At 54.5% G+C, this 25,753-nt stretch overlaps 10 protein-coding genes across 10 annotated transcripts; 3 read left to right on the top strand and 7 right to left on the bottom strand.

Moving 5' to 3' along the window:
* Positions 1-286: 286 nt before the first annotated feature.
* Positions 287-907, bottom strand: W97_00880 (uncharacterized protein; the record flags this gene model as incomplete). Its single annotated transcript, XM_007778791.1, has 3 exons — positions 287-350; positions 403-761; positions 815-907. The coding sequence occupies 3 exons, from the start codon at positions 905-907 to the stop codon at positions 287-289; spliced, it is 516 nt and encodes a 171-aa protein (XP_007776981.1).
* A 399-nt stretch (positions 908-1,306) lies between these two features.
* Positions 1,307-2,461, bottom strand: W97_00881 (uncharacterized protein; the record flags this gene model as incomplete). The annotated part of the gene is made up of 1 exon (XM_007778792.1): positions 1,307-2,461. The coding sequence occupies one exon, from the start codon at positions 2,459-2,461 to the stop codon at positions 1,307-1,309; it is 1,155 nt and encodes a 384-aa protein (XP_007776982.1).
* Positions 2,462-3,807: 1,346 nt separating this feature from the next.
* W97_00882 (uncharacterized protein) lies at positions 3,808-5,052 on the bottom strand (the record flags this gene model as incomplete). The annotated part of the gene is made up of 4 exons (XM_007778793.1): positions 3,808-4,660; positions 4,714-4,786; positions 4,844-4,954; positions 5,037-5,052. The coding sequence occupies 4 exons, from the start codon at positions 5,050-5,052 to the stop codon at positions 3,808-3,810; spliced, it is 1,053 nt and encodes a 350-aa protein (XP_007776983.1).
* A 1,098-nt stretch (positions 5,053-6,150) lies between these two features.
* Positions 6,151-6,801, bottom strand: W97_00883 (uncharacterized protein; the record flags this gene model as incomplete). Its single annotated transcript, XM_007778794.1, has 1 exon — positions 6,151-6,801. The coding sequence occupies one exon, from the start codon at positions 6,799-6,801 to the stop codon at positions 6,151-6,153; it is 651 nt and encodes a 216-aa protein (XP_007776984.1).
* Positions 6,802-7,760: 959 nt separating this feature from the next.
* Positions 7,761-9,256, bottom strand: W97_00884 (omega-6 fatty acid desaturase (delta-12 desaturase); the record flags this gene model as incomplete). The annotated part of the gene is made up of 2 exons (XM_007778795.1): positions 7,761-8,185; positions 8,236-9,256. The coding sequence occupies 2 exons, from the start codon at positions 9,254-9,256 to the stop codon at positions 7,761-7,763; spliced, it is 1,446 nt and encodes a 481-aa protein (XP_007776985.1).
* A 1,448-nt stretch (positions 9,257-10,704) lies between these two features.
* Positions 10,705-11,868, top strand: W97_00885 (uncharacterized protein; the record flags this gene model as incomplete). Its single annotated transcript, XM_007778796.1, has 3 exons — positions 10,705-10,884; positions 10,934-11,651; positions 11,723-11,868. 3 exons carry the CDS (start codon positions 10,705-10,707, stop codon positions 11,866-11,868), a joined length of 1,044 nt encoding a protein of 347 aa, XP_007776986.1.
* A 1,069-nt stretch (positions 11,869-12,937) lies between these two features.
* On the top strand, positions 12,938-13,838 carry W97_00886 (uncharacterized protein; the record flags this gene model as incomplete). Its single annotated transcript, XM_007778797.1, has 2 exons — positions 12,938-12,987; positions 13,046-13,838. The coding sequence occupies 2 exons, from the start codon at positions 12,938-12,940 to the stop codon at positions 13,836-13,838; spliced, it is 843 nt and encodes a 280-aa protein (XP_007776987.1).
* A 2,943-nt stretch (positions 13,839-16,781) lies between these two features.
* W97_00887 (uncharacterized protein) lies at positions 16,782-17,888 on the top strand (the record flags this gene model as incomplete). Its single annotated transcript, XM_007778798.1, has 1 exon — positions 16,782-17,888. One exon carries the CDS (start codon positions 16,782-16,784, stop codon positions 17,886-17,888), a length of 1,107 nt encoding a protein of 368 aa, XP_007776988.1.
* Positions 17,889-21,520: 3,632 nt separating this feature from the next.
* W97_00888 (mitochondrial DNA replication protein YHM2) lies at positions 21,521-22,950 on the bottom strand (the record flags this gene model as incomplete). The annotated part of the gene is made up of 7 exons (XM_007778799.1): positions 21,521-21,575; positions 21,647-22,296; positions 22,416-22,438; positions 22,503-22,599; positions 22,676-22,694; positions 22,763-22,787; positions 22,866-22,950. 7 exons carry the CDS (start codon positions 22,948-22,950, stop codon positions 21,521-21,523), a joined length of 954 nt encoding a protein of 317 aa, XP_007776989.1.
* A 934-nt stretch (positions 22,951-23,884) lies between these two features.
* On the bottom strand, positions 23,885-25,642 carry W97_00889 (citrate synthase, mitochondrial; the record flags this gene model as incomplete). The annotated part of the gene is made up of 7 exons (XM_007778800.1): positions 23,885-24,091; positions 24,143-24,981; positions 25,036-25,096; positions 25,149-25,196; positions 25,246-25,330; positions 25,401-25,465; positions 25,625-25,642. 7 exons carry the CDS (start codon positions 25,640-25,642, stop codon positions 23,885-23,887), a joined length of 1,323 nt encoding a protein of 440 aa, XP_007776990.1.
* Between the last annotated feature and the right edge of the window lie 111 nt (positions 25,643-25,753).

Consider the following 25,753-nt stretch of genomic DNA (forward strand, 5'->3'; position numbering starts at 1 on the left):
AAATATGGTTTTGGTCGTCCGAAGTGTGGCAACATCGAACCAGGCACGAATTGGGGTCTTTTTTGCTAAGCAGATACGTTGGGAGTACCGGAGTCAGTTCCTCGCAAGTTATTACTATCGACTCACAGATCCCCTGCGAGCTTGCTCCAGAAAAGTGTGACTGATGTACTGGTCCCATGCCACAATCAAGATTGTCACTTCAACGCCCGCTATCTGTACAACCAAACACATGTGAAGCCCTAGGACCCAGTTTAAAGATACTGAACCTGCCCTCCTACTTGCCGTCCTACAACGCCAGGTTATAAGTATACTCATCCTCCATATTCTGCGACACCCACAGCACCACCGAGCTACACACGTCAGCATCCCCCCACCTCCCAAGAAGTCTCCCGCTCAACTCACCTTAACATGATACACGCATTGGCAACCACATTCGCGACCCCAAACCACAGCGTCGGCCACGGATACTCGGGCACCACATACTTGAGCACCATAACCGTAACACTGCCCGCAAGCCCGCCCGCCATAAGCGCAAACCCCAAAAACAGCACCAGCCGCGCCTTCCACGCGACGCCGTTGCCGCTGTAACTGAAGCTATCCGCCGCCAGCCGCGACTTGTCGATGCTGTTGATGACGAGCATGCCGAGCGCGGAGCAGATTCCGGGGATCCAGTCCACGAAGGTGATGTGCACCTTGGAGCCGTTGCGCGGGGAGGAGGAGAAGGCGGAGGCGTCGATGAAGAAGAAGAATCCGAGGGAGAACTGGACGCATGTGTTAGTAGGGGGTGAGAGCTGAGTGGGAGGGGGAGGGCTACGAGGGCGCCAGCGAGGTAGACGCCTGCGGTGCGTGTGTTGGCGTTGTTGAGCCATTGCGGCTTGGGGAAGCGGAAGAGGCGGTGGGATGCCATCGTGATGGTCGGCGATTGCTGCTGCTGCTGTGGTGTTTATTCTGGCTTGAGGACTATCAAGTGGCTGTGGTCTTTGTAGCTGACCCTCGCGCGGCTGTGATGCTCGGTGTCGCAGCCTCAATCGCTCGGCGGCCGGCAACACTTCGGTACGACACACGATATAAGTTACAAGGCTGAGATAACTAGGGTATCAAATTGCCACAAGGCAAGCTGTCTATCATAACAAGTACTGTAACGTCCATTCCCTAGTTCCAAAGCCTCGTAAGGTCGAGCCAATAACCCAGATCGTTAAGCCTTGCCTGTAACATGATATCCTAAATACTCGCCTACGCTTTTCACCTACCCCCAAGTAGCAATCCTCCAAAATTCAGCACGGAGCAATATACATACTTCGACTACCTAGGCAACGCAACGAGAGAGCTCCGCAGCCAACTTCAAGCACGACTCCGCCTGCTGCTGTTTTTCAATATCCAACTTCGTCGACTTGGTATTCAACATTGCTTTAACAACGGATGCATAGATGGATCCGCATTGAGCGACAAGCAGAGGCTGGAGATGTTTCAAGATATGCCCGTGAGCTGAAAAGTAATCTTCCGGAAAGCGCTCATCATCCGCAGCGTAGTAGCGCCGCCTAATGGCTGAGGGTAAAGTCGCCGTCAGAGATTTCCACAGTCCTAGTTCGAGGAGCACAAGACCAAGCGAATAGATGTCGTAGGCATGCTGGTATCGACGGTATGGGTCCATCCGCTTGTCAGGATGCTGATAGATGTCCAGCTCAATACGATGTTCCTGAGTTGAGCCACCCACTTCTGCACCCCCACGGGTAACATTAACAACAAAGTTTTCTGACCTTGAAAAGCCCCACCCCATAAGATACGGCGATTCCCAGTTGAATGGGGGTGTGCTCCGTGACACAGGACATTTCCGAAAGAACATGATGGAGGTTGACCGGATATTCTTATGGACCCATCCTGTAGCATGCATTAACATGACGCCCTCAAGCAGCTTCTTAGCAAGACCAAATCTGTCACCCAAGGGCGGCGCTTGCTCAGTTTTGATGACCGATTCGAGACTGCAAGGCATTTGACGCGTGAGTGCTCTCGCTTTTTGGGCATGGGAACCCCTCACGTCGAGACGCCAAGGCAGCTTGTACACAAATCCGATGCGTCCTTTGTCAATATCCTCAGTAAGGCCGTAGCAGGTTCTGGTGTGGAGCCGCACCGGCGTCTTCGGATCGTGTAGTAGCTTTCCGAGTCTCAAGACATCATCTCGCACTTTGTCATCTCGATCACCGTCGTGGTTGCGGTACGATTTGAACTCGATAAACACCGCCTCTTTCACTGTAGAGTCGTCGACCTCTTTAGACCAGACAGCCATTGTGGACGGGTCGTCCTGATTGTGGATCTGGAAACATTCATCCTGGAGGTTCAGGAGCTTCCTTCTTTGGTGATTACTTAACGGCTCCGACAAGTGCGTGGCGCTGCCCTTCAGAGGCGCTAGGTCCGCCAAGGCATCGTAAAGGTGAGAAGATGCTGGATCGCCGTGACTTGCCATCTCGGTTGCAATATTCTTTGTTAGGAGCAGTCCCGCTGGGCTGACATGCGACCACAGATATTCGACAAGGAAATTGAGTTTCAATGTCTCATGAGCTCCGTCCGGGCAAAGAAGGTTTAGCGTATGGTTGTGGGTCGAAAGCTCTGTTGTCAGATCCGTAATCTTTTTGCCGTTCATTAGAGCCCACTTGCACCTCTTGAGAAACGAGAACCGATCTCTCAATGTTTCCTGGAGCGCTTGGATTTCACTATCGGAAAACGACGAAAGTCGCGGAAGGGGTTGAGAGCCCATGATGCCACTCTGTGTTTTGGCAATTAGACACAGTACGGGGAAAGTTGGCCGGAATATACCAACCATGCTATTCCCTTGTCCGGGCTTCAGCTCAATCCCGTACTCGTGGAAAAGCTTCTCGTTGTGTGAGAGTGCATCTGCAATGGCGCACAGAGCTCCCTTTACCGCATCAATCTTGTATCGGTAGCGAGACAGATACTCTTCTATCTTCTTGTGAGGCTTGCTGGTCTGCTGCCGTCCAGATCCGGTTATCGCAGCGGCATGGCGGTCGATCTCCCAGTACGAGCCCCATGCTCTTAGAATCGACTGTTGTATGCCCAATGCTCGGACCTCTCGAAAAGCGCTCTTGTTCGCCGATTTAACATCTGAGAAGAAGATAAGACAGTCTCTGCAGAATGAATACAGTCCGACTATCCCCACGGCAAAGCCTGCTGGATCCATTGGGACGTAGCGCAAAAAAATAGTGTATGGGCAAATGCTCGAGACTTGGAACCGGCTTCTTGGTGCGAGCTCTCATCCCTAAATGTCTTGCTTCCTAGCCTTGCCTCAGCCTTGCCTCCACCTTCTCTGCCTTGTCTCTGCCTTGCCTTTGCCTTGCCCCATATTGAGCTTGTTGCCCAGAGAGCAAGCATCGACGAGCAGGGTTGTTGCACGATACACTCATAATCGTTCAAGCTATATTATCAGAACTCTTGGCACGGTGTAATCGTTGAAGCGTGACCTTAAATGTAGTTAAGGTACCTAGGTATCACTATGTTTAAGAATTCCCCGACTTCAGTCGAATGCCACGGCATGATCGATACTGCAGTTATGTTTCAATTTGCGAGGCACTTGCCAGAGTCCTGCCGCTCGTCAGCATTTCCCAGAAAGCGAAATCTGGAGTAGTGAAGCTGCCACGTCACAAGCCGTCCATGTAAGCGAGTACGATACTCTACAGGTGATATTTCGAAAGCCTCATAGGGCTGATGTGGTGTCCTAAATCGTGAAGTTCTACATGTAATGCTAAACCGTGTCCGTCCCCGTAAACCACAAATCCCACCCAAATGTAGCTAACCTCAGCCCTTGATCGAAGATAGCTTAGGCAATTGCAGCTTCGAAATCTGTTTCCCACCCACCCTTTGCATCTCCGTCACCGCATCCCCAAGTAACACTCTGATCGCGCCCTCGAGCCGGCGATCCTTCTTCCGCCGCATCCACAGTAGCACTACGCCAAGCACAAATACGTCCACCATCACGACCCTCGCAGCGTTCCAGAATACCCACCTTGCCCACCCAAGAACCGAGTGCCGCCGAGAATGACTGAACAGCCGGCGCGATTCAAGCTGTTCCCTTAGTGCGGCGACCTCGGCTGTCATCTTGACAAGCGCTTGCTCGACGCGGCGCCGCCACTTCGACTCTTCTGAGTTTGGCGAGGAGCGTCGGCGAGTGTTTGGGGGTCTGTTGGTGTGGGCTGGGGGTTGTGTTTCTTGTCTGCGCTGCGCTCGCCGCTCATCCAAGTGCTCGAGCTCATACTGCGAATCCGGCGCGTCGACAAACTCTTCCCGTTCCTCCGCCTCTTCTTCCTCGGCGTCCTGGTCTTCAGACTCCGGGCTCACTTCCCTCATCGGCGTGTTCGTCGAGACGGGTTGCTGGTTTCGGAAGTCGCCCGAGGCCTGCGACGACCCTAGCGTTGGATATGTAGGCGGGTTGTGCAGGCCGGGTATCGAGAGCCTTTGCAGGGGAGACGAGGATGACGAGTCCGAGGAGACGTTCGACTTGACCTGGTCCCAGACAAACTCGAGTTCGGCGACTAGCTCGCGCGCGTCTGGGCTCGGTGAGGCGTACTTGTGCATCGTGTCTATAAGGGTGGAGATATAGCGGCGTTTGGCTTCGGTGCGCGAGAGCCCCTGTTGCTGCTTCCATGCGTCCCTAGGGTGGAGGCTTAGTAGTGCGATGGCTGGTAGGTGGGAGGCTTGCGGTACCATTTCTCCCGCGCTCGGTGCGCCTCTTCTCCTTGGCCTGAGGGCCGGTCCATGACGCCGTCGACATCTCCTTCTGTGTCGTGTGAGCCATGTATGTTCCCGATGGAGGGTCAGGAAGACGCCCGCATACCCATGCTCTGTTTGTACAAGCCATAGAGCTTCAGTCGGACCGCCGACGGTGGCTTCTCGGAACCGGTCCGGATTTTGTTGACGGTGTTGAGCGCATGGCTGAAGACTCTGTCTAGTTGTGCCTTTCTGTTAGCTCGGTCTGATATTACATCTAAAGACACCACACGTGTGGTAGGCGCATCCCCGCCACTCACCTACAGAATCCGACATCTCTCAATTACTGTGCGCCGCCAAGTGGCAGTTTCCTACATCAAGATGCAATGAACAACTGTGTAAAAGAACGTAAGAATGGGAGCAATCCTGCGGGGAAGCGCAAGGCACAATGGAGGAGTACATATCATGGCCGGCAACGCGCTCCTCTAGAGACGCACGAGGAGATGCATGTCATCGAGCCGCGGCAGTTGGAAAAAAACACCGAGGAGCAGCCGTACAGTCGGCAACAAGCTGCGAGTTTCGAGGTCAACGTCAAGGCAAAAGGCTGCTAGTAGAAAAACAGAAGGTTGTGCGTGTTTTTGAACTGTAACATCTAGCTGTCTAACAGGACGAGTAGTTCAAGTGGTAGAACCAGCGTTCTGAGCCTTCCATTTTACAGCGTTTCGATGTATTCTATCGGTTAGTGCACCAGACGAGGTTTTCATAGTGACTACCTCTATAGTCTGCCACAAAAACTAACCTTACCAAGGTCCATTTCTATCTTTGGACCTAAGCGGTGGCCGCTTTAACCTGAGCCGAGGACGAGCTGGCCTAAGTAGTGTCAAGGTTCACGCAAGTTGCACGAAGACTTAATTGTGTGGTAGAAAGTTGTTGTTTCTATCTGGCTCGGATCGACGCTCTATATACCCGATCCGATCGGCGCCTAAGCAGCCCTAAGGAGGCCCTGAGCAATGCAAGGGGAGCCTATTATGGCTCTCTAGGGGGCCACTTCTAGCTCCTTAGGGATTTGGGTATAGCTACCCAGCAGTCTCTTAGCTGATTGCATCAAGTTCGCTATTGATGCGCAGCAAAACCATCTTTTCTTGGTAGGTTCTCAATAGGGATCTAAAGTTGCCAAACCCTTCCGCTATGTGTTCATCCAATTCCAAAGACCAGAAATCGACGGCGTTTGTTTGGTATACTGTTCCTGACGTCCTCGAAGTGACCTTGAGATAATCAAGTAAAGATGTAAAGGGTCTGAAAGGCCTTTGGACTCTTGTGCGCCAAGGTCGGTGACTTCAAAATTTTGCTGGCTGAGCGTAAGAGGAGCGGATGATGATGCTATATATCAAGAATCGTGAGCGGTGATATGGACTGTACAGCATGAGGATAACTCTAGGCTTGCTTACGTGCATTTCCCCCAGTTTCCTCAGCCGTACCTTCCTGTTCCGTCATAGTGAGTTCTCTTCGAAGCTCAACTAGCGATTCACCAGTTACGACAATGTGACCTCCGTCTGCGAATTCGAGTGCGCGAGCCGCTCGATGAACCATAGGGCCAATATAGTCCTTCCGCCTAGTCACTTCATCTTCCTTAGCAATGGGGTTGCCCCAGTGAATGCCCATCCTCACAGACAGGCCGCAGAAAATTATCTCGCCGTTGTTGTCGCGAATTTCTTTTCCATGGGTATGCTCTAGGATTTCTGGCGGCCATTCCGTACGCAGAAGTTGTTCTTGGACTTTCATACACCATAGCAAAGCTGAGGCTGCTGTTGGGAAGGCAATCATAAATGCATCGCCTATTACTTTAACTTCGTAGCCGCCATAGAGTGAGATCGTGTCTCTTATAACACGGTTATGCATCTCAGTGGCTCGTTCCATAGGCCCAGGGAGCGTCTCCCATAGAGCAGTCGACTCCTTGATGTCCGTGAAGACGATGCTGAGGTTTCCGCTAGGAGCTGGCGGCACTTTTTCCGCATCAAAACTTGCCGAAGTTGTATCGCCCTGGGCCCGTGACTCGGCCGCCTCATGGTGGTTCGTATTGCTCATCTGACTTTACTAAGAGAACGGTCTCAATAGGTGAATCTGTTCGGTGAAACCTTACTGTCATACTCCTCCAAACCAGCGAAGTGACAATGACACGGGGAGTACTCTGTTTTGGTGGGATCCTGTTCGGGCACCCTGGGGGACCTAAACAGGTCCCTTGGGATAGTCGCGTAGAGTTGACAAGATTCGCACGATAGTGCCAGAGGAATAGGAACGTAACTGAGCACGTCTAAGCAGAGGGTGAGCAACACTGAGCAGAACCTGAGCAGCCCGAGCAGCGGGTGAGCGGAGGTTGCTTGGCGTCTGAGTAAAGCGGCCATGCTGACCCGTCGTGCGCGATAAAAGCCTCACCGCGGAAATCTCGCCGTGAAAATCGTGTTTGTCTGACTACGCCTCGCTTTACTATCGCTACGCCCCCTACCAATAAAATAACAAAATCCTCATAAAGATAGAAGATGCACTGAGGTTTAATTAGATAGGTCTTCCGTACTTCTTACAGCCTAATATAGGCGGTAGTGTGGATAGTGGTTGATAAAGCATGGGTTTCGCGGTGAGGCTTCTATTGCGCACGACGTAGGTAGGTAGTAGTCGTTTGATGCTTCCATAAGCCGCGAGGGGTTCGGCAAGCCGCATCAGATCCAGATCCGGGGCATCCGCCACGCGACCGCATTCAAGACTTCTTATTACAAAGCTCAAGGCACTCTAATCAGCAGAATGAAGGAGTTCTATTCTATTTGAGCTGCGCGCGTCTAGGATATCTACGCTTAACCGCATTTTGAGTTCAAAGTCTGACTGAGCGAGAGCGAGAAAGATATAAAGGATACCACCTGACACCGGACCAAACCGCTTCAACATAGCTCCCCGAACGCCGTTATGCCATGCTTCGCGTAAGATTTTGGAGCCGATACGAATGACCCGCCCGCCACAACTTCAACAACCGGTTAACTCGTCGACCAAATCGTCTACTCATCCTTGCTGCTGGGTGCCTCGAGCTTGACAGGCTTCGTACCCAGGCTGTTGCGATTGCGGAAGAAGAAGACGCCCTTCCCCTCACCCTCGGCACCCTCGCTCGGCTCAACCCAGTGGCACATCCTCGCGCTGGTCCACATGCTCTTCAGGAAACCGAATGAGCCGCCTTCGACGTTTGCGCGGTAGTGCTTGCCCATGATGGGCTTGATCGCCTCAGTGGCTTCGTCGGCGTTGTAGAACGGGATGGTGGAGATATAGTGGTGTAGGACGTGGGTTTCAATGATGCCGTGGAGAAGGTGGCGGCCGATGAAACCGAATTCACGGTCGATGGTTGCGGCGGCGCCACGGGTGAAGGTCCAGGTGTTGGCGTCGTAGTGCGGGAGGGTTGGGTCCGTATGCTGGAGGAAGGTGATGGCGACTAAAGGGTGTTAGCTAGGTGCCTCAGCTGTAAGTAGGGACTTTTCTTACCTAGCCAGTGGTTGACCCAGAGGTACGGGATGAAGTACCAGACGAAGAGGTTGGACCAGCCGAAGTTCTTGCCGATGAAGAAGAGGACGGTCGCGGTGATGGCAAGGCCAAGGTCGCTCAGCAGGATCAGGTGCTCATCCTTCTTCTCGTACAGAGGGCTTGAAGGGTTGAAGTGGTTGACGCCGTTAAGGAAGCCGTTTTTCTTGCCGACTCCTTTTCCTTCGATCTGCTTGTGGTGGTTGTTGTGGCCGGTAACGTTGGAAACCAGGTACATGAGCCAGCCACCGAGCTGTTGGCCGATCATATGGGTAGCAGTGGCGATCGGTGTCTCCTCCATCAGCTCCGAGAGCTCGTGGCTCAGCTTGCCGATGCGGGACGCATACTCCTCCCTCGTCTTCGGTACGAAAACCATGTCACGCTCCATATTACCGGTCGCCTTGTGGTGCTTGCCGTGGGAGATCTTCCACGAGAAGTACGGTACAAGCAGTGCGGAGTGGCAGACCCAGCCGACGGTGTCATTGAGCGTCTTCGACGGCGAGAACGATTGATGGCCGCACTCGTGAGCCAGCACCCACAAACCCGTACCGAAAAGACCCTGAATAACGGTATACAACGCCCAGAGGCTGGCTCGGATGGGAGTAGAGGAGATCGTCTCCGGGGTCACATAGTTGTGGAAGATGTAGAAGGTCGCTGCGAGGCTGGCCACATCGCGGGCCACGTAGGCCAGGCCACGGGCACCAGAACGTTCGAAGCAGTGGGCCGGGATAGCATCGCGGATCTGCTTGATCGTATAGTCGGGAATCTCGAACTCGTTCCCGTAGGTGTCAAGGAGCACACCACGCGAGTTTTTCACCACTGGCTCATCGACGGACCCAAGAGATGACAACGACGTCGAGGAAGGGGACTGTCTGGGCGTATCCGAGGGTGACGCCGAGGTCGAGGGCGCAGAAGAGGAGGGGGAGGAGTCCGCTGTGGGCATCCTCTGCAGAAGAGAGCCGCGGGGGCTGATTGCGGTTGACATGGTGGGAAGTTTCGTAAGCCCAATTGCTATGGAACTGGGAATGCGCTCTTGGACGAGGAAAGGTGAATCAAGAGCTGTGTCGAGATATTCCGCAGTCGGTGTTGGCTGTCCGGAGCACAATTGGGGATTTCGCGAGGCTGAAGGTGTTGTTGGGTTTCGGTTACCCGACTGTTGGGATCGGAGAAAACGAGGGTCAATTCTGAGGAGGGGGAGCAAGAGCACCCGAGTGTTCGAAGAGAATTGAAGTGTGAAGAGCAAAAGCAATTCGAGGACAAGGTGCGGGAGGGGTGCAGCGAGCTTTAAGAGTGTGGCTTTGTACTGGTAGCGTTGCAGCTAGAAAATTATCTGTACATGTACAGGGTCTAACCGAGGGTCCAGCGGCATGCCAGACGTTCGAGATCCAGGAACGGGCCAGCGACCCAATTGCAAGGGTGGTCAGAATGCTGTGTTCAACCCGTCACCGGGGGTTCGCCTTGCCCGCAGGTGCTAGCATTCGGTCTCATGCTACCGAGGTTCCTCCCTCTTGTACTTCTCCCTTGGAGATACATGCAGCACCGCCTCACTCAAGATGTCCCGCCGGTCCGCCAGAGGGCAGCCAGCGACGCAGGGAAGGACTTGATCCCTCCGGTTTCGCCCTTCGCGAAAAGCGGAGAAGGGCGCCCCGTTGAGCTCCTGATGAATTGTTCCTTAGGAAACCCCGTGTACGCTACTTCAGGGCTGGGCATCGGGGCTAAGCTGACGTGGTCCAGAGCAGACCGCCATGTTGGAGTTGCAGGCGCTGAACTGGAGATAATTCCGGCGCATTACCCGCTTGCAATAATGATCAACGGCATGCTCTCTCGCCTTCTCCCTTTCCATCTGACAGTCTTGGGGAGAGCATGTGAAAGTGAGGTCGCCCACAGTACAGTGCAGATCAGAGGTACCGGTACATGTCTGCAAAGATGACGGTTGGTGTGCCTGAGTTTCTGCCCCATTGGTTTCTGGATGTTGGCCTGAGAGTATTTCTCGGTGGTGAGCGCAAGAACGGCAGCTACGCCAGATCGGGCTACTGCAGGGAATTCTGTTGGGTAGCAGGGTCTTGGAAGATCTCACCTGCATCCGGGCACGTGAGATCCAGCCAGGGTCCAGGTTCTGGAAGAGCCGCAACGGCTGGAAGAACAGATTCACGCATTCATACACAGCGCTTCCCGTCGTGAACGACTGGCTCTAGCCTGGGGCGAGCCCCTTGCTCAAACTTCGAACCCTGCCCCCGTCAAATAGAGAGAGATGTAGCGAGCGAAGTAGGACATCCGGAAGACAGAAGTCACGTGATGAGAAAGACCCGAGACTGGCGAATCCTCGGTCGAACCTCGCCGGCAAACGACCGCCTTAAGAAATGTTCCAGATGCGAGATCTGCTGTGACAAAACAACCGAGTCCTAGCAATTACCGGTGTCGAGACAACGAAGCATGGTGCTCTCCAAGACCCTGTCTCGCAGCCTCCGCGCTCGCGAAGACGACTCAGCCTCCGAACCCTACTCCGACGAGCTCGACGTGTCCTCACCATCAGTACTTGACACCGGCGAAGGCGCGGACATACCCAGCTCAGACAACGAGTCCGGGCAGGATGGTGAGGAGGACGTAGAGCTGGTCAGTGGGCTACATGTTTACCTGACGGCATGGGCTGAGACTTGTCAAGTCAGAGTATGCAGATGACGGCGGAGAGGTCCAGGATCGATTAAGCAAGGTGTCGTTCGGCGCATTGGCGAAAGCACAAGATGCGCTTGCAAACCAAGACATCGGCAGTCGGAAGCGCAAGCGCGGCGCTGAGGGGAGCGAGGAGCAGGAGGCAAAGCTACAAACCTTGCGCGAGCGGCTGCAGGAGCTCAAGTCGCGGAAGAATTCTAGCGCTTCGAAACCGAGCGGCAAGAAAGCCAAGCGACCCACGAGTCAGGAGGAGGAGCGGCCAGAAGAGGAAGAGGACACAGATGCCTCATCAGCATCCGGCTCGGACACGCCCAAGTTTAAGCACTCCCGCTCCTCCAAGCACGCACCGGCCCAGCAGTCCTCCAAACGCGCCGTGACCCGCAGACGGACTGTGATACCCGTTCACGAACACAAGGCGCGAGATCCGCGGTTTGACCCCCTTGCCGGCCCTGTATCTGAAGACTCGTTCAAGAAGAAGTACGCTTTCCTCAATGACTACCGCGCTTCGGAGATGTCGGAGCTGCGTGCTAGCATCAAGAAGACCAAGAACGAGGCAGACAAGGAGCTTCTAAAACGGAAGCTGCTGTCGATGGAGTCAAAGGCAAAGGCGGATCAGGCAAAGGAGAAACAGGCCGAGATCTTAAGAGAGCACAGGAAGAAGGAGAAAGAGTTAGTCAAACAGGGGAAGAAGCCGTTCTACCTCAAAGAATGTAAGAACTCCTACCGCCTGAGGGATTGCTTTCGCAGCGGACGAGCATATGCTGATATCGGACTCTTATAGCCGAGCAAAAGAAGCTTGCACTCATCAACCGCTTCGAGAACATGAAGGGGAAGCAGCGAGATCGTGTCATCGAGAGGAGAAGGAAGAAGGTCGCTTCGAAGGAGAGAAGGAATATGCCATCCGAAAGGCGGAACATGGCTGCGTGATACTGAGAGCAGTATTTGCTAGCCATACTCTAATTCGCGCACCGCTTGGTGGCGCATATACGTTCCATATGCTGTGTCTGAGCTGCTCGCCCGCCACTAAAGGCGCAGCCCGAACTATCTACTTGGAAGAGACATGCTTCGACCTCGCGGCCTGTCGAGTGGGTAGGTACCTAGTCATGGTTGTAGTGCAGAAGATTGATTGCGGCCACATTGCCAATCTGTGACAACCGCTACCGCACTTGGTGACAGCTCACCTTGCGTCCCCGCGTGCTCAACGGCGCTCTTGGTATTAGGTTTTTTGTAGCCAATCCCCAGCCATAATGCGTAACATTAAATAGGCGAGCAGAATCCAGGTACTCCACACAGAGTATCGCCATTGTAAGGCGTCAACTCGCAGTGCTGGCTCCGGCTCCACCGCTCGACCGATCCTCTTGCTTGACGCAACGCGTGGCCCAACATCGTATTTCCAAACCAAGCTCTCCACGCTCTTGTCCTCATCCGAATACGGCGCAGCTTCCGTTATGGCCTCGCTTGCGGTCAATGGAGACGCCGCACCATCCGCTCGAGATGGCGCTTCGGCAATGGCGCGCACGGAGGCCAACGGTTCGTCTCACGAACCCGCCGCGGGTTTCACGCTGCCCATTCCATGCTCGTGCAGCACCGCTCGAAGCTGATTCAGATGGCGCTGACTGCTTCCGATCGCAATCCCCGCCCTACTAGAGCGCTTCTAGTAAGCGGCAACTGGGTTTATGCCTGTTCATCTACCACGGCTAGGGTTCTCATTCGGTCGATGACGTCCTGCCTTGATCAGCCACCCAACCTCCCAACGCCCAGGAAGTTGGAAGTGGGTGTGCTGTCGCAAGGCTTTTAGATGCGCCTGGATCTCTCTCCCCGACTTTCTTTTCCTGCTCTCCATCGCATTCTGTGAAGCGCAGCAAGACTCTTGTTCATCCCATCTTTAGCATCATCCTTTCGAAGTAGACACTTTCTAGTCCTAATCACACGTAATACTCCGTCGCCCATCAATTGGAAGTCTGCGCGCCGAAGAGGCAGCATTATCATCGCAGAAATGGCAGCCACGCAGAGCCAACCGGCGCAAAGGGAGAAGCAGCTCCACGAGTACGTCTATGCGATTGCAAATGACCTGGTCTCACGAAGCGCAATTGACCCTCTGCAGGCTCCTCTCCCGCGACTTGGTAGATATCTACGTCGGCTCCGAAAACACCCACTGGATCCTGCACGAAAAGCTACTCTGCTACCGCTCCAAGTTCTTCGCCAAGATCTTTTACTCTTCCTCTGAAAGCGGCTCCAACAAGGTCTTCGGTCTCCCCGACGAAGAAGACGAGCCATTCCGCCTCTTCGTCGGCTGGCTCTACTCCGGGTATGTGCCTGCGCCCAAGGAGGAGAAGGACCTCGGCGCGCTATTCGACCTCTACCTCATGGGCGAGAAATGGCAGATTGCTGGGCTGGTCAAGGATGTGCTCGGGGCCGTGCGCCACTGGTACAAGTCTACCGACACCTACCCGGGATTGCGCCGGGTGCAATACATCTATGCTAACACGGACGAGTCGAGCGACATGCGGAGGATGCTAGTCCACTCGGTCGCGCGCATGCTAGCGCTGAGAGACGACATGCCGCAGCACTGGGATAAGGCGCTGAGGAAGAATGGCCAATTGGCTGTGGACATGATCAGGAGCATCCAGAAGTGGCACATTGACCCCAGTGTCGTGCCGGATGCGAGGGATGAGCAGACGGAGACGGAGAAGGGGAAGAACGATGAGAAGATGGACAAGAAGGCGGAAGAGGTGGCGCAGAAGGAGATCAAGGGCGAGGAGCAGGGTCAGAGCCAAGACCAGAGCCAGGGGAAGGAGAAGGAGAAGGAGATCAAGAAGGAGCCGCAAGAGGATACGGAGCATCAGACGAATGGGGTCGTGAACGGCGTTGATCATCACAGTGACGAGGACCACTGAATGCGTTGGTTTGACGGTATCTTGTTGTTCGCCGCGTTTCCTTATATTGCGGTCAAGGTTGCTGCAGGCGCATTGGGGCCCTAGTTGGACTTCGACGCTTGGGAGTTGGGGTTTGGATATCCCATAGCTTGTACACTCCCTTGAGACTTCTATTGGAGAATCAAGTTTCCCTACATTGACCATGTAATAATATCGATACTGCATTGCATCTTCACAGTTCATTCAAGGTCACGTGTCGTGAAACGTACCAATTGCTTACGCGTCAAATCTCAAGATGCGCCGTTACATTGGCTTCTCACGGTTCACCAATTGCAAAGCGTCGCAACACTCTACCAAGTCCCTGAAGTGCTTTCTATCACAAAACCATAACGTCGCTGAACCTCCACAGACTTGTCGCGATGACTTGATGGGATTTCAATCAGCTCAAGACTTAAAAGACTTCGAACTGACAGCACGATTGACTTGCTTGACAGAATAACCAAGCCTTCAGCCATCTTAACGTTCTACGGAGACCTTGCAGACTTCCGTATTCGGATTCCTTAAGTTATCGCAGAACATCGCACCGCACTCATCACTACCAGAAGATGGCAGCGGCGTTGGCAGTCAACAGCAGCAGCAGCAGCAGCAAGAACAACGATTACCACCGCCAGGAAGGTCTTAGGTACAACAGCGCAGGTTCGGAGCGTTAGAATGCCATCACGAAACGACCGTCCTACACTTGTCGACCTACTCAGACGTTGCAAAGGGTGCTTCGACTACTTTCTAGTCCACAGGCAGTCACAGTTGTTCTACGAACACAACCCCCATTTCCTGATACGGCAATATAAATCCTTCGGCCGTGGAACGCCGTCAATGGTTCACCACATGTTGATGGCAATAATCGTCTGCAGCTGTGATAGCACTCTATTATATCTGTTTGTATACGCATTTCTTTCCGAAAAAATCGTCTTGCTATTCAGCAATGTTCAATGACAGCCTCGATCCATCCCATTTCTCTGTGCAGCTATGAAACGAAGCTGCGCATTGTGAGTCTGATATTTGTGATGGCTGAAACGTGAGAGCGGTTGCGGCGTCTGTGGCGCGTGTCAGAGAGAACAGAGCACCTTAGCGATCCTCCCGTCTCTTGAAACCTCAGGCACGATGAAGGACGATTCGGAGACTTTGTGTGGAGCGTGCTGCAGCCCAACGCTCCAACGCTAGTTACCTCAACTTCGTACCGAAGAGAGCTGAGCAGCGATGTACCTCACTGTCACCATGCATGCAACTCATTGGTTCTGAGAGACTCATGGAATCACGCACGAACTATCGAAAAGCACCGCCTTGGCAAGTCCCACTTCCAGAATCTGACAATAGTGCCAAGGATTGACCCTGCGTATCAGGATCCTGCCCGTTCCCGGAACCGAAGAATCCAAAGCAGGCCTGCATGGATGAAGTCGCAATCCGAGATCGTTGGGCCCCGGTCTGTTGGTCGCTTGGCCTGCCCAGGTGCTGATCCTGAGCCTACCTTAGCAGGTCTACACGGAGCTGTTCAAACTCTATCAGATATCGCTTCTGCTCATCCGTGAAGCGATGTGGATTCACATTCAGGGGACGAGGAGTCAGCACTCAGGATGAAACCGCACAGGAGCAGTGCACGGATGACAGTCGCGCTTCGACGCATTGGCGGTTTGAGGCGCCTGGAATCGCTGGAAGGATTGGCTGGGCCGTACAGCTGGCGCCTGCAGAACTGGTTACATCTGCCAATGACTGGCTCGGGATGGCCGCGTATCGATAGTCAGAGCGCCATGGGGGAGCGAAGGCATGACAAAAAGCGTGAGAGAACAGCTGAAGCTGAAGGCCTTTCCGGCTGCGAGCTCGAGCTGTCAACGCGACGGCGGCAGGCTTCAAGTTGTCCGGCATGATCAGCTCTGCCTCCGGCACTACAAACAGCACTGCACGCAGCCGTTGAGCCCTGGGGATCCCCATTCAATAGATGCACAACCGTCAGCCTCCTGCTCGCTGCCCGCCAGGCTGTTGCACCATCGAAACGCCAACAGCAACTTGTTTCAGCGGAAGAGGATCGTCTTTGGCCGTCTTTTGCCAATACGAGCATAGACTCCCCCTCCCAAACCCTGTCTGCCGCACCACTCGCACCAAAACGGAGTGCCCAGCGGGTCGGATAGAACTGGCTGATTGCTTGACTGGGCTGCTGCTTGCTCGCTCCTGTCACCCTCGAACGCTGCCATTTTTATCGACTGCTGTCCCACTTCTGCCCTCACCGTCGTCGACAGCAGCACAGTCCTCACCTTGACGCGCGCAGCACCCAGCGAACTCCACGCCGACCGCCGCCGCAATCTGTGCCTTGCTCCGCCAGGCAGTTTATTCTGCTGGCTGCGTCGCTCGTTTGGTCCCCTCACTGACAATCAGCCTCGTCGAGACGCTGTGAGGCTCTGCCACCGCCCACGCGTTGGTACTTTGGTACATCGTCAACTCACCACCAAACAAAACAGCAACACCACAACACCGCCGTTATGACTTCGGTCGCCGCCGCATCGCCAGTGCCTACGCCGCTTGCGCCTCTGACGGAGCACACTGCCAACGCTCGAACATACGCCCCGATTGCACCCTCGACCGGCTCCCTCGCAGCGACCCCGAATACCAAAACCACGAGGACTCCCAGCGGACATGGCTCGCCCACTTCAAGTGATCCGCCCTCATCAAGACCTACGGAGGGATCGGGAAAGCGGTCGCCTAACTCGTACGTTGGATCACTGTTTTCCGCGTCTTTGAACGCTCCCTTTGAGGCCTGATTGCCATATGATCACAACCGCTTACATGTGGGTGTACTACAGAACAAGATCGTCACATGCGCCAAAGATCATCGTCAAGAAGGAGCCCCCTTCGTCGCCGGACCTTCCGACTTCTCGACATCGCCCTCGAAGGCTTGATCTGTCGGCAAACACCATGGCAGGCAGCCAACCAGCGGCCTTGTCTGCGCGCCCCTCCGCACCTCTGACCGGGAAAGAGAGCGCTGGACTAGTAATGCAAGACGTTGGACTTGCATGCCTATCGCCAGGATTCCACACACATGACCCGACCATGCGAGAGCAGTTACAGCGGAGTATAGACGTGCGGGACCGCCAACGACAGATAATAGAAGCCCGCCAGAAAGGCGTCAAGCCTCCGGACAGTGCGAGCGAAGGACTGCGGCGATCAGATAGCAATCCATTCGGCAACGAATCGAATGGGCCAATCACCTCACGAAGGAAGGGCCCTCCACCGGGTCTCTCAATCGCTCCACCCTCCCACTCTCAATTCGCCAATGAACGCGTGATCCAATCCGCACCGCTAAACCACTCCTTTACCGGCCTGCGCCAGCACGCACAACCCCTCTCCCGCCAGATCGTCAACGCGCCCTCCAGCCTCTCCCAAACATCCCACATCCACCACGTCCCCGCAACGCAAACAAACAACCGCCTCCCGCCCATCTCTGACGTCTTCGCTGGCGAAACCCTGGGCGCGCCCCGAGATCCGAGCAGCACCCGCAACGGCTACTACAGCAATCACAGTCCCGGCCACTCGTCCCACTCGAATCACCCGCCGCCGCTCCCATCGCCCAGCTTCCCCCCTACCTCGTCGTCCGCGCAAGTGCATCCCCCGCCACCACCTCTGTCGGGCCGCCCGCGCGAATACAAGTCCGCCGAGGAAGCCGTCCAGTCCATGACGGGCGGCCGCGAAGACCTCGTGCCGCGCATCGTGCACTACGGCGGGCATCAACCTCCCACCCCGCCGTCGCCCATGCCGTCGTCTGCCAAGCACCCGCCTCCGTCGCTCTCGGCGCACGGCTTGAACGCGCCGACGACGGGCGCGGATATTCAGCGGAGTGGCAGCGGCAGGAGGAGAAATAGGGATGAGTACGAGCGGGATATGGGAACCCCGCCCTTGGGACGGAACGCGGAACCCAGGAGAGGCCCGTTTGGAGAGGGCAGAGATAGTCCGGAGACGCAGACGAAGAAGAAGGAGGAGTTTATTGCGCTTTGTGCGAGGGCGTGGGATTTGTTTCATTCTTAGGGTTATCATCTTGATCTGTGGATCTGACTCTATAGGCGTTTGGTATAATTCCTGGGTTTTATCTTATCTTCAGTGCTATCGTCGTCGTTTGGTTGGTCATTTAGGAGTCTAGTGGTGGTGGTGTTGGGGATGTTGGTCGCTCGGAAGATCTATTTGCTCTGATCTAGCCAGGGATACGTTTGACTTTTTTCTGTCGCACTTTCTCATCTCTTACTATCTCTCTCATGGAGAAAAGCCGGAAGCTGGTCTAATACGGTGGATTGAAGAGGATCTCATACAGGACGGACGGACGGAACTGTTTGATTGAGCTTATGACCGTCGGTTCTGAAGGGGAGGGCGAGTCTTCAGTAATGCAGCTGCTCGCTCACGGTTGGTCTCAGAGCTGGATGCTAGTTCAGCGGCATCGTTCTGACTATTGAATTGAACAGTTTCGCAGTCAGATGCTCTATTGGATTTGCACGTGACCAAACTCTTCATACGAATCTCACGACTTAATTGAAGTGTATGATCAACACTCTACGCCCACTTAAATTGCATACCGCATGTTAACCCAGCGTCGCTTACTACGTCGTTCGAACGGAATCTGTTTTGACTGTGACCGAAAATCACGTGCCAATTGAGGACATCACTACCTAACGTTTGACCTTTAGAATCCAACAACGCCTCGGACTACACCACGCCAAGACTCGCGATAGTGCTGTGAACGGATCCACTCATTCGTCCGTCACGTAAGGCTATTGTTGCGGAGGACGCTGAGACGTTATCTGTTCGTATCGCTGCTCACTGACTGCGGGCTGAACGCTCTTGAACATTTGATTGGACTTCAATTGCCGTGCCATGTAGAGTACGGGTGTGCATTGGGTAAGGCTCCCCCACGGGGAATTGGTCTTCGCATCCCGGTCTGTGCCTTTGTGGAGAGGCTCACGTCGTGGCCAAAATAACGCCAACTCCAAGGCTCAAAAGCATAGAAATTCAATCCCTTACCACCGATTGAACATACTAAATCTGGTCTGCATAGCCGATTATAAGCTTTATAGAGTGCTTCCTATATTGCTTAATCACATAAACGAGCTGGCATTGATTTAGAGAAACTTCGCACCGGTGTCGAGGCGTGATGTTCATGGTTGGAGTCGGGGTATTTTTGGCCACGACGTGAGGCTCTGAAGCACAGCTGTTTATGTACGTCAGCTGTTGCTACCTTAGAGCTCAGCCACCTTCAAGATTCTCTTGGAAAGAAGCTTCCCGCCTTTTTGTCCGCATCACTTTATTTTGTTTATCGCTATCTTACAGTAAAGGTCTACCAACTCGCATAAGCCGTGCGACTGGACGGTTGAGGTGACATCGCTGTCCCAAAAGTCTCCTTTACCGGCCTCATCAGTCATTAAATATACTCTGCGAGCATGTTTTGTCCGGTTTGCCGATCAGCTTTCAAGGACTTCTGGCTAGATGACCACACGAAGCGTCGTCATCATCGGGACTACGAGAGTCTTCGTCGGTCAGTGGAACTTGGTTGCGGGCCATGCAACGACCTGTTAGGTCTCCTGCTACATAACCAGCCCAGATTTGCTCCCCATGCTGCTGGTGTTATGGCGAAGCCCTGCACTTTTTACTCACGGAAAGATTGTAATTTTACTTATGACAGCTATCGCATAAGGTTTGAATACAGCTTGGACTGGGTACATTCCGCTGGCCTGCAAGTGGAGATAGATTGGCTAGATTATGTATGGGTGGATGTCAGTAACAACCCTCTCGAGGCGACCGCGGAGCCACATCTCGAGTCGTCGCGCGATGTGAATTCGAAGAAACCGCTTGAGCCCCATTCTGGAGGCAACACCGTCTCGTCATACAACTGGATTCTTATGACCCAATGGCTCGACCGATGCTGCCGTTCCCATTCTGACTGCAACTCATATCTCAATTCCTCATGGATCCCTACTCGCTTGCTTGATGTAGGTCTATCCGAAGGCCCTCAAAGAGTGCGGCTGAACATCGTGCCAACACGGGACTCAGGCGGCGAACATCGATATGTCACGCTGAGTCACCGCTGGAGTTCAAGCCTGGGCTTAGGAGTGAAGCTGACGCGGGAGAATATGGAGGATCTACGCCATGCCATCGAGGTGGACAATCTACCCCAAACCTTCCAAGATGCGGTCCAGATTACACGACGGTTAGGGATACCCTACCTCTGGATCGACAGCCTCTGCATTGTCCAAGATGATCCAGACGACTGGGCGCGTGAGTCAGCTGTAATGAATGAAGTCTACAAGAACGGCTTGTTCAACATCTCCGCGACTGGCGCAAGAGATAGTAATCAAGGGTGTTTTTTCCGACGCGATCCATCGAGAGTTGAGCCATGGCCGATTGACGGGCTTAATCCAGATCTTACCGGCCCAGGGATTTCCTGGGGAGTGATCCGAAAGGATTTCTGGAACAGTAACATCGAATGGACTGCTTTAAACAGACGGGGCTGGGTTCTACAGGAGCGGACCCTTTCACGACGTGTCCTCCACTTTGCCAATGAACAGCTCTTCTGGGAATGTCGACAGCTCCGTGCATGTGAGAGCTTTCCAGAAGGCGTTCCATCCTGCCTCTTTGGTGACATTAAGGTTGCTACACTCAAGGATCGCGCTCCAGGACAAGCTCTCGAACATTACAGGTACCAACTATGTTTGATAGAATATCATTACTGGGCTCTGGTTGTTGACAGATACACATCGTGCGATCTGACCTTCCAAAAAGACAAGCTGGCTGCACTCTCTGGAATAGCGCGCGAAGTTCAGGGCCTGCTTGGAAGTGACTACGTTGCAGGATTGTGGAGGGACCAACTACCTTACGCCTTATTGTGGCACGCGAACCCTCACGCAGAAGACTCCTGCTCCAGAGCACAAGAATATATCGCGCCATCGTGGGCATGGACGTCAATTGAAGGGCATGTTGCTTATCCGTCTGGCCCATACGAGCTTCCGAGTAAACAATGCGAATGCCTCAGTATCCTGGACGCCAGCATAACTCTCGCGAACCTGGAAAACCCCTTTGGTCAAGTAAAGGACGGTTTCCTTCGAGTTCGGGGAAGGCTAAGCGTGGCCACTTGGACATCGCCTGAAACCTGAGCCAACCGAATTAAAGATATCTCCGTGTGTATTACGAACTACCTGCCACCGTTGCAAGCATACGGCGGCATCCAACACCCAAAGAGCTTTCGTTTCCGTCTCTCGGGGCTAGATTCAATCCATATAGACGATGTCGCTAAGAGCACCGTGTACCAGCAGGCATTCTTCCTGCCCGTCCTCCTGCGTGGCGTAATGGATGGACTCTTGCTTCTGCTCTTACCATGTGGACGATTCGTTCGCATTGGCAAGATGAGATTTTGGGATAATAGGGTTAAGGAGATACTGGACTGCTCCATCGAGCGAGAGCTAAAAATAATCTAACTTCCGCGAATTGATGACGCGCAATGTACACCTACCCTTTGATACCCCACAACACAAGGCATTAAGGAAACAATCTATCTTCATGCGCGCCAGAACAACAGGAAACCACAACAAGCATTCGAGTGATGGATGCAGCCTAAATATCGCGGCTAGCACAGAGTCCCAAACCTAGTTACCCTCTAGAACCCAACCCAAAACGCCTTAATGCTTCGCGGTGACCTTGTCGCCAGTGAGCGCCTCGACCGCATCCTTGGCACTGGAAAGAGACAGTCAGCTCTGCTATCACGCACCCACAAAGGGGCAATCGAGGAGAAAAAAAGCACTTACACGTCACCCAACGCAACCATGCAAACCGTCTGCCAAACGCCGAGCCCAATCCTAGGCGTAACGCCCCTGTACAGCCCCTTAATGCCATTATTCTGGTAAATATACCTGAACGCCTTCCCAACCGTCAAGTTCTTCGGCCGGTTCGGATCGACGGTCTTGCTCTGCATCTCGACCCGCACGACCTCGATAGGCTGGTTCCAAGCACTCAGGCCACCACCAATAGCGCTCGCGAGAATCTTCTCCGTGACGCTGAGCTTCTGGGTCTCGCTCTTGCCCGTGACGTTCCTGATGCCAGTCTCGGCGACGCGCGACAGGCCGAAGCGGGAGCCCCAGTTGGTGACCTGGCGGACGGCGACGGCGTTGACGCCCTTGTTGATGCCCCTGATGCCCTCGGCGCGGTAGATCTGCATGAAGGTCTCCATCGTCCCCGGCGGCTTCATGCCCGCGGCCGCCACCTTGTGCTTTGTGATCTCGACCGTCTTCATGCACGTGCAGAAGCCCATTGTCGCGTAGGCTTGCGCGAGGCCGCCGACCATGCCGCCGGAGATGCCGCCGACGAAGTTGGAGGCCCCGAAGGAGCGCGCGTAGTATTCGGCTTCGGAGGCGACGAAGAGGAGGACGGCGCCTTTGGTTGAGGCTTCGATCCAGGCCTGTGGGGAGAGGGGACGTTAGTTGGGGTGGGAGAGAGGTGGAGGTGGGGGATTGGCTGTGCGAGGTTGCTGCTGCTGTTGTCGTGGATGGGGTTTGCGGCGTGCTGGGCAAGACTTACCCATGGGATAAGGCCTTGGTAGACTGTTGCGCAAGTTGTCAGCGGGTTGGTGGTGGTAGATGCGCGGTGCGAGTCTGCGCGACTTACAGCCTAATACGCCACCACGACCCCATATCCTCGAGATAGCACCTGCCATGCCGTCTGCCCGGTTGGCGGCCATAGTCGTCTTGACGACCTCCAGAGGCTGTTATACCATCCCATGTCAGTGTAACCGTTCCACCCGTTCGCTCTCAGGGTCCATAAACAAAGGTGCAGCGTACCTGGCCCAGCGTCGTGACCCTGCAAGTACTATCGTCAGCCCCGGTTCTCTCTAGCTCCCATCTGTCCGAAAGAACGTTGCGACTTACTCGAACAGGTTCAATCCCGCGCCCACTGCACGCGCATCGTGGTCAGCCTTACAGCCTTGCAACCGATTCTCTCAACGGTCGTCGCGGAGGGGCAAATACTCACGCAGCAGATTGCTGAACTTGACGGGCTTTTTCTCGAGCTTCGGCGGCGCTTCGTAGCCGACCATGGCAGCTGCTGGTGTGGACATGCTGAGTTTCGCGTCGCTGTCAGAGGGGCCCGGACCGAGGGAGTAGGGTGCTTCTTCGCGGTGAGAGTGTAGAGTGGAGAGTGGAGAGTTGGTGATGCGTGAGTTCGTGAGTGTGCGCTGTAGGTGGCCTCAATGCTGTTCACTTTCTTTGAGCACGTCGGGAATCAGATGCACGGACGGGGTTGGCGGCCGGTGGACTTTGTTGGATGTGGCTAGCGACTGTTGACGGTGCTCGCCTTGGAGGAGACGCGGTCCGTTAGGTTTAGCGTTTCCGTCGTCCGTCGGCGGCGGCTGTTGACGGAGGGTTTCCGGAGGGTTTCGGGCGCGGACGATTAGATCAGACGTCGCGGGTTCCTTGAAGAAGCTGCGATGCGACCAAAGTTCAAAGAATTCAATCCAATTCAGCGCAGAGTTGTTCTGCTGTGAGGCTTTGTTCAGGGTGCCGGCTGACTGTGATCGGCTGCCCCTTGGCTTGTGACAGGGTCCGCGGATCAGACCGAGGGTCTTCGCTTTGGTTGAGTCAGGGAAAAGGTTCTTGTCGGGTCCCCAAAACATCAAGAAGCTGGCTCAGCCCCCAACGCCATGCCGGCGAGCGAGAAGCGGACCATTTCAGCGCCCTCCGGAGGCTGAACAAGCCACAGATATGATCACCGCACGATTCCGCGCTACAGTAATCACCGGCACCGCAACTTATCTGACCTATCTCATGCACAGCTGCTCTGCTTATCACGGTTGACGATATTGACTTCACATCGGATGGCGGTTTTAACAGAGTCTCATGCAGTAAAGATGGTAACACAAGCTGCGATTCAATCCATAGCCCAACACTGCAACGAGCAACCCGCAACCCTCAGCCCGCTAGATCAGCCCTACACTATGATTACAGAACACATCAACCCGCTCCCATACCCAGTTTTTCCAACCTCGTGAACGATTACAACGTTGCGCCAACCAACTTAGCATAGGCGTCAGTGCTGAAAGACTTGGGCCGCTCAATAGGCGCGCCGACAGCCCGGTCAATGATGAGCTGAGGAAGGACACCAAGCGCGCGGGAAACGCCGAAGAGGACGGTGTAGAAGTTCTGTTCGGTGAGGCCGTAGTATTGCAGGAGGACACCAGAGTGCGCATCAACATTGGGATACTAGTGCGACAGTCAGTACATGGAACTAGTTAGGGACTACAAGAGGCATACCGGGTTCTTCGTCTTGCCGTGCTCCGTGAGGACACCAGGCGCGATCTTGTAAACTTGGCTGACGAGCTTGAACATTGGGTCGTCCGGAAGATGCTTCTGGGCGAACTCGCGCTGAGAGACGTAGCGGGGATCGGTCTTGCGCAGCACAGCGTGGCCGTAGCCGGGCACGACTTGTCCGGCCTTGAGCGTTGACCACAGGTAGTCCTTGATGGCGTCGTCGCTCAAGTCGTTGCCAACAGCCTTCTTCATCTTCTGGAGCCAGTTGAGCACCTCCTGGTTGGCGAGGCCGTGTAGGGGGCCGGCTAGGCCGTTCAAGCCAGCAGCCAGCGACAGCATAGGAGAGCTGAGAGCGGAGCCAACGAGATGGGTTGTGTGGGCGCTAACGTTTCCGCCCTCATGGTCGGAGTGGATCGTAAGGTAAAGTCGCATCAGCTCAACAAAATCGCTGTTCTCCGCAAAGCCGAGCTGGTTGGCCAAGTTGTAGCCGTAGTCCTTGTCCTTCTCGACAGGAGCAACCTTGCCGTCCTTGTACACATTGCGATAGATTCTTGCGGCAATCGTTGGGAGCTTCGCAATGACGTCCATCGAGTCCTCGAAGGTGTGCTCCCAGTACTGAGCCTTCTTCATTCCCTTAGCATATGCCTTGGCGAAGTTCGACTCGTGCTCAAGCGCGGTGACTGCGAGCGAAAACTGAGCCATCGGGTGGAGGTCGTTCGGGCAGCGGTCAATGAGCTCCTCGATAAACTTCGGCACATCGGAGCGAGCGGCCCACTCTGCGGAAAGGTCACGGACTTGCTGCTCGGAGGGAACCTCGCCGGTCAGGAGAAGCCAGAAGAGACCTGCGCGCTGTTAGAACTTGTAGTACCATCAGATGTGTTCTTGGTTTGACTGACCTTCTGGCAGCGGCTCCTCGCCGCCGGGTGCTTTTGGCAGCAATTGCTGGCATTCTGGGATCTGCATATCATCAGCATCACGGCACTGTGTTACTTTTGCGTGTCGCACTAACAGTCTTGCCGCGGAAACGGATGCCCTCATTTGCGTCCAGGACCGATCCCTGCTACATGTCAATTGAAGCTCTAGCGATACAGCATTAGCCCACATACCTCCCATACAAGGGACTTGATGCCTCGAGCGCCACCGTAGACCTGATCAAGAGTGACTTCGCCGACGACTTTCCCGCCGTATTCTCTGTCCTGTGTGTCAATCGACTATTCGGATAGCCGGCGGGGTCGCAACAACGGCAAGCGGTATGACAAACTTTTTGAGCTTCTTGATCTTCTCAACCTCGCCGGGAATCTTCGCTGCAAAGGTCTCTTTCAAGGACTGTACACCCACAAGTCAGCAGATGATGATGCAGTTGTGGAGGTAGCTGAAACTCGCCTGTGTCTTCCCGCTGGAATAGCATCGCAGGCCATTGAAGGCTGCGGTTTTCAATGGGGAGCTTGAAGCATTGATAGATGAGCGCAAGGCGGTAGAGCCTACTCTGAGGGCGGAAGCCATTATGTGAGGATATGTAGAGATGGGATAGCTGAAAGGGCGGGATGGGGAGGATGCTGCACAACAACAGCGGAGAAGAAACGAGAGCTTTGAGGTGCAGCACGGGCCAAGACG

Source organism: Coniosporium apollinis (genome assembly GCF_000281105.1).
Source record: "Coniosporium apollinis CBS 100218 chromosome Unknown supercont1.3, whole genome shotgun sequence".
Lineage (NCBI taxonomy): Eukaryota > Fungi > Ascomycota > Dothideomycetes > Coniosporium > Coniosporium apollinis.